The following is a 7,500-nucleotide window of genomic DNA, read 5'->3' as shown; positions in this document are numbered from 1 at the left end:
TATAAAAAGCAGATATATATTAAGCCTACTAACTTGTGGTGTAATGGGTTCATTACTAAGTTGTAAACCTTGGCCTCCCTTCGAGCCAGCACTTCCGTACCTCGCCCAGCTGGCGTCAGTCCCTCCAAGTTGTGTCGGTTTAATTTTTTCACGCCGATTTTGATCATGACGTATCAGAGTCCATTCAGATACCGAAGGCAAGGATCGCTTGATGGGTGGTGCTTCGTCACTGCCTTTCCGGTGACAGCAAGTCGTTGTTTAGAGGGAATTAACCGTTGAAACACAATGTCAAAATTCTAGGAATGCATTTGATCATAACAAACTACCATTGAATCTGCTCGGACATTGCATGTGACGCCAAAGATGTCTGTGAATTTGTTTTGATTGAGACTTGCACTTCTTTCCTAATGAGAACTTGCGTGATGCACCACGCACTCTCGATGCACCCACTTACACAACGGACAAATTATACACATTAATCGGAAACGCACAGTTAATGTGTGCACATGACTTTGATGTTACTGACCCAGTAACTGCACTGCTTACCACGCTACGATCCTGCTGTGGCGGCGAAGGGCACTGTCGCTTTCAGTCCATGCACTTCCTTGGCGAATTATTCTCTGAAGTCATACTTCGTGCACCGACTTCCGACGCTTTTTCATACTTGAAGCGAACTTAAACGCGGTAATATCTGATACAATCAAAGATTTCTAGCAAGTTGTGGAGATCGACTGGCCTTGTGGCACAGAAAAGAGATCTGTTTTTAGAGAAATTGCTTATAATGCCAAATCAAGAGGGCAGTGAACATTACACGAAGAGGCTGTGACTTGATACAGCGCCGAGAAAGTGCCTCTTAGAACTAGTGATTTTTCCACAATTAATGAGCCCACTTAAGATTCTTACTTTAATGATAAGTGTTTTGTGACTGTGAATAATCAAATAATAGTAGTGGATGGTCGTAACATGAATATGTTAGTGATGCCCACACGCGATCCCTTGATTTTGATATGAAATCTCATAACCCACTACACAACCGCCCTTTGATCCCTTACCTTTTATAAAAATATTAAATAAAAATATGTGAGTAATTTTTAACGTAATATTCGCGTGCGATATTGTTGGTACCGACTTTTATGACATTTTCTCATAGTGAGTTTGTACAAGAACGTGCCATGCAGTAAATTTATTTCTGTGTCCCCGCCACAGACATTGTGCAGTGTTTGGGAGTCGGATGGCCTGACACTTCTTCCATTCTCCTCACAGCGAACCCGCAGTTTTCTGCTGTTCTCTCCCCTCTTTAATAGAGTGTTAGCCTCACGTTACAGACGGTCGCCACTTTGTCCGCGACCCACTCTATTGAGCATAAAAACTCAAATTGCCCCTCGCCATGCCCATCTGGTTCCCTCGGGTCCCGCGCCGCTCGGCCGTCCCACGCGCTATTGATCAGCTGCCGTGTGTCGCGGCCTCCGCGCCGGGACGAAGATTTTAAACATAGAACGAAAGACAGGCGATACTCTCGGGTCAGTTGGGGTGTGATCTTTGTTTAGAGGAGGAAGGGAGAGGGGAGGCCTGGTATAGTTAGATTTACATACATTACCATGTTAAAAGGTCGTGAGGATGAAAACACGGAGCTAACATCCTAAAAGACAAAAGGAATGGAAAACGGGCCAGTTGTGGGCCATTTTTACATCTCAAGCTTTCCCCGCCTCGGCCGCTAACTTGCGCCGGCAAAGTGTGCATTTTCCCTCGATTTTCTCGCTGCTTGATGTGTTAGTTCACGGTAAAGGTTTGAATGGGTTATCAGTTGCTCGTAAATATTCACAGTGATTACACGGTCGAGAACTCCCTGCGTTCGCATTTACTGATATCTGTGTTAATTGACGCTCGTTATCGCTGGTTCGGCACCGAGGCTTCGCTTTCCTCTCCTCGTCGCCTGCCATTCCTCCCTCAAGCTGTCCCTCCTCAGTCGCACATCAGTCTTTCCCGCAGCACTCGTCCGGGCCTTATCGTCATTTAAATAAAGTCATTTACTTTCGTCCTCTTGTTTGCTTCATGATTTTCCTTCGTGTCCCATTGCGCCTTATCCACGTGCAGAAGCTGCAGCTCAGAAGATGAGTACCCAGCGTGACCCAGGAGCTGCCGGTACTCACGACTCGCCCCTCCCCCCCCTTACCCCACCACTGACACACCTGTGTTCCCGGGCACTCCCCCCCCCCCTGCCCAGAAGCGGAGCACCCACAGCGTTTATTTTCTTGTTTTTTTATTTCCCTTCGTTCTGAAGCGAAGGGCTAGGGCTGTTTGTATTAGCAACCCCTCACCCACTTTCCCTAGGTCCTCCCCCACCCACGGTGTTAACGCTCAGCGCTCAGTCTCGCCAAGTAACGATAAGTCTCATCTTATCTCGTGTTCCGTACGGTCAGTGTTGACGTGTAATAGTTTAGTAGTTAAAGTTGTCGGGTTGCAGAGCCTCACTCGGCCTACATTCCTCGCCTGCCCGCACCCCCTCGGTTCCCCCCAATAAAGCCTCCTCCCCCCCCGTTCCTCTCCCTCGCATTACTCGAGTGGCTGACATTTTTGGGATTTTAATTAAAGTGCTTAGTTTTGGAAACAAATTATCTGCATGAGTGGGTGCGGCCCGCGTCCCGGCCCGCTGTCAGGAATGCCGACGTGCGCGCCCTCACATTTTTTTGCCGCGGATTCTTTGGTCGAGTTTTGATTAAACGGTTTCTTAGGGTAATTAAGACGTTAACTTTTCAGCCTGAATGTAATTGGCATCAAGTTTTACAGGAGAACCAGAGTTCGTGACCGCCCCTCCTCTGACAGCGCTGGCACCGTGCTGCTCGCTTGGCGGGTGTTACACGTGTAACACTGCAGTGTTCAGACGACGCCTGCCGCGCTGCACATGTTTCGCCTTTGGCTTTCTGTGTAATTTAAACTGTGTTATCTTTGCATTTTATAACTCTCTTTGTTATTATCAAGAAGATATGTCTAAATATAAATCAATGCTGATCTTTATGATAATAGATCAGTCGCCTTTATTTTCGTGAGCGCCAAAGACTGTTTATGAGTTCAGCCATAAAGGGGCACCGTCATACTCACTCACACCCTCCCCACGCCCAAGCTTGCGCACACGGGGCACAATCACCGCAGGAAATGCTGCATAAGGATACCTATTGTAGGCAAAGTCCTGTTGCAACTTTGGAGCAGGAGTTATTCCCTGGGCGAGCGTTCATTCTGACAGCAGATTAAGAGTGGTTCCTTGATTACTGTATTTGTCTCCACACTTGTTTGCGAAGCAATACACCAGATATTTGATGTGGAACACCTTCTTTCAAACGAAAAATCAACACCTGCTCGATTTGCCTCCAAGTTTGTCGTAGGACATGTCTCACATGGCGTGAGAATATGGCCGATTCCTCCCACTGAATGCTCCCCTCGCCTCCCCCTCACCCCTCATTCTCACCGCAACGCCCAAACCCTCCAGCTTCTTGTCCCTCACAGCCTCCTGCATGCCTCACTCCCTTGTCCTCGAGCCCCGCCTGACGGCCGGTGTTGCAGGCAAAGTTGGTGATCACATGATGAAGGACGCCCTCATTGGTGCCGCGATGCCCACCGACGTGTTCTGCTCCGTGCCCGGCCGCCTCTCCCTCCTCTCGTCCAACTCCAAGTACAAAGTGACCGTCTCAGAGCTGCAGCGGCGCCTGTCTCCTCCAGAGTGCCTCAACGCCTCCATCCTGGGCGGCATCCTCCGCAGGTAAGCCGCCCGCTCTCCCGCACCTCAACCACCGCGGCACGGAGAGGCGGCACCACCGCAGCGTCACCGTAACACCCGTATCAGGGAATCACGTCCGCGTCTCCCTACTTTGTCCCCCCCCCCCCGATCCTAACACTCAAGCACCTTGGAGGAAGATATTTGGCGGACAAAGCCTGCAGTCACGACACTGAACTTAGCTTGCCATTGCACACTGCTTTTGTAAGATGATGTATTGAACACGAACGCGACTGCACTCCTCTTTCATTCCGGAATTTAATCTTGTAAAGGGATATCTTGCCAGGGTTGTAATTTCAAAGAAATAAGAATGGATCGATGAGTTATCTGTAGATAAAGGGTACTTACTAACGGTACTAATGAACAATAGCTGTGCAGATTAGATATAGTGACATGTAGTACGGCATGCGCACCACACTGTCTCTCTCCCCAGATGGCAGAGTGACAAAACACGTGTCTTCTCCCGCTCTGTGGGCAGTGAGTGAATGATTTGCCTCCTTTCTCGCTCCCTCCTTCCCGCATCCTTGCACTTGCCGTGCCTTCCTCAGCGCCTCCTCCCTCCTCCCTGTCCTTCGTGCGGCGCGGAAGCCACTGCCAGTGTTCCAGCTTGATCCTTCTTGTGCATGGACGGGGCCACCAGGTAGCAGCTTTGACCTGGCCTTAGAGCAAAGCAGTAAGTGGTAGACTAGTGGAGGCAACCGGCGACTTGCCGGCTGCTGTGCTTGGGTGTGTAGGTAGTCGGGTCGGTCTCGCCGTCGCATGCTCGGGTCGGTCTGTGTTCCGGCTGGATTCTTTAGATCGGTTGGTTTGGGGCCTGTTGGGGTAGTTTTACGTCCTGCTGTCATTATTATTATCATTATTATTATTATTATTATCATCCTCATTATCATCATCATTATTATTTTCATTTTTATTATTATTACTGTTATCTATTATTTTATTATTATTATTATTACTACTATTATATATTATTACTATTACTATTATCATCATCATCATCTTTATCAATAACAGTATTTTTGTTAATTATTGTTATTATTATTATCATTATTATTATTATATTTTTATTATAATTATCAGTCATTATTAGTATTTATTTGTTATTATTATTATTATTATTATTATTATTATTATTATTATTATTATTATGGTTGTTGTTTTTGTTGTTGTTGTTGTACTCTAATTCACATTATTACTGTTGTATTTTTTATTATAATTGCCATCACTAGCTCTAATCATCATCATTATCATAGTTATTATTACTATACTACTCCTACCCGCCATCATCACCACCATCATCATCACCACCATCATCATCATCATCATCACCATCACCTTTATCATCATCATCATCATCACCATCATCATCACCATCACCTTTATCATCACCATCATCATCACCATCACCTTTATCATCATCATCATTATCGTCACATCGTTAGTGCTATTATTTTGTTATTATTTCAACCAGTTTTATTCCTGATATTGTTGTTACTACTTTTCCTACTACTATTAATGCTGTTTTGGTGTTCTTTTTTATTGTTTTCGTTATCTATACAATTATTATTACCATCACCATCATATCATCATCATCATCATCATCATCATCATCATCATCATCATCATCATCATCATCATCATCATCATCATCATCATCATCATCATCATCATCATCATCATCATCATCATCATCATCATCATCATCATCATCATTACCATCGCCAGCACCACTATCATCATTATTGCTACATTTATTTTAGGGTTGCAGTTACAATTTTTTATTATTATTATTATTATTATTATTATTATCGTTATCATTATCATCATCGTTGTTATTCTTATCCTAAGAGTTGCCCTAGGCTTTTCACTCAGTTGAGATTTGTGATGTTCTTTGCATTTGAAGAGGACGGAGAGACCGTCAGTGACCGCCTTAGCCTTTCCCCAAAGTTCCTTCCTTTAACCGCCTTAATATAAAGACACCAGCGAAGTGTCTATAGAAAAATGGCGATTTCCTCGACAAGTGTTATCTTAGGAAAGTCCTTTTCAAAATATTCAGTGACTGGTGTTTACTGTGAGTGCACCCAGCACCTGCCTCTGGCCGAGCAGAAGCGTAGTGTCGTTGGCCCTGGCGCTGAGAGAGAGTGTGGTGTGTTGCAGGGCTCAAGAGCGAGAAGGGCATGGGCCTCTCCGGCATGCCCTCAGGCAATGACGTTTTCTGCTCCGTGCCCGGTCGGCTGTCCCTCCTCTCCTCGACCTCCAAGTATAAGGTGACGGTAGCGGAAGTTCAGCGCCGCCTCTCCCCGCCCGAGTGCCTCAATGCCTCCCTCCTCGGGGGTGTCCTTCGCAGGTAAGTCAGACCTTTCAGTTCGCATCAGTACTGAGCTATTCCGGCCTAACCCAGCTCCGCTTCACGGGTAAGTACAGACCTAAATGTATTAACGATAATGAGAGAGAGAGAGAGAGAGAGAGAGAGAGAGAGAGAGAGAGAGAGAGAGAGAGAGAGAGAGAGAGAGAGAGAGAGAGATTAAATCAGTCTGGAAGTAAAATAAATAATAATCCCCTAGTAATGATTAGCAAAAAAGACCGTCTCGCGGCTCAGTTTGGAATTCACCTTTCCATTAAACTCGACCCATAAGAAGTTCTACCAAATTCCCCGCCAAGTGGGAGTCTCGCACATGGAAAAACTGGGGACGCACAAAAAACGACGCAGGCGCCAGAACCTGTCCACAGTCTTGCGTTGTCCACCAGAATTACCCTGCGATCACTACTCGGGCTAACACAGCGCTACTGCAGATGACGGGCCAGACACTGGCACGTCCATCCGCTTTGTATCATGTAGGCCAGGTCATACTTGATAAGGGAACTCCGACTTTTTAGTAAAAATAACGCACATATGTCACGGGGGTTTGCTTGAGGTCCACAGCCCCGGGAAAGCATCAGACAGGACGCCCTAGCCACACTGCCTGTCGCTTCCGGTAGCGGTTGGCCTCTGAGGCGCAGAAGATGTCAGAGAGCTCGAACGGGAGCACAGCGCTCCAGCTGGAGGATTTAACTGTACCGCGTGATGCCGTGCAGATCCTCACTTTCGACCGGAAGCTCTGCTTCTTCTCAGCCTACTCGAACGGCGGGCGAGTTGTAAAGAGAGTTTTAAAGAAACGACAGATTATAGGGCTGTCCACACCCGCGGCCCGCCCGCAAGGTCTCGCATGCAGATATGTTTTCATCTTCTATAATCGTTGACCCCATCATCCAGTATCGCTTATTTACATATATTATTAAATCTGCACTGTCAGAGGCATTACTTTTCCTAGCGTTTCCCTGGAGGAAAAGTGAAGATGGAAAATTGTGTGACTGCCTGTAGCGCTGCCACCGCTCGTCCCGAACCGACGGGGCACACTCGTCGGCCCTGATCGAAGGGGACGTCTCGCCAGCCCTTGCTGGACTTCCCAAGGAAAACTGCGAAATCGCCTTCCCACAAGCTGCATACATTGTCTTAATGGAGCATCACGGCTAACTATTTTGATTACTGGCCCTAACAGGTGTACTAGAGTACGCCTGATCTTATTTCCAAGCATCCCGAGTTCGTCGCCACTGAAATGGAACGCAACAAGCGCGCGGTGTGTAGCGGCGAGGCGACGGGATCGTCGGCCTGGCTGAGCTCGGCGGAGGTGACCCTTGCGGTTGGACGGGTCAAGGTGGGACTTATTACGGCCCTCCTGCCGCCTCGGTCA

General features: G+C 47.1%; 1 protein-coding gene across 1 annotated transcript in view; it reads left to right on the top strand.

Annotated features, from left to right (window-relative positions):
* The window catches only part of LOC119571603 (transcription factor AP-2-epsilon-like), a 61,256-nt gene that overhangs the window by 27,041 nt on the left and 26,715 nt on the right, over positions 1 to 7,500 (top strand). Inside the window, 1 exon segment of the mRNA XM_037918837.1 lies at positions 3,559 to 3,754. Coding sequence (XP_037774765.1) covers positions 3,559 to 3,754 — 196 coding nt within the window.

The sequence above is a fragment of the Penaeus monodon genome, chromosome 4, assembly GCF_015228065.2.
Source record: "Penaeus monodon isolate SGIC_2016 chromosome 4, NSTDA_Pmon_1, whole genome shotgun sequence".
In the NCBI taxonomy this organism is placed as follows: Eukaryota; Metazoa; Arthropoda; class Malacostraca; order Decapoda; family Penaeidae; genus Penaeus; species Penaeus monodon.
This window is presented reverse-complemented; position numbering and strand designations above follow the sequence as displayed.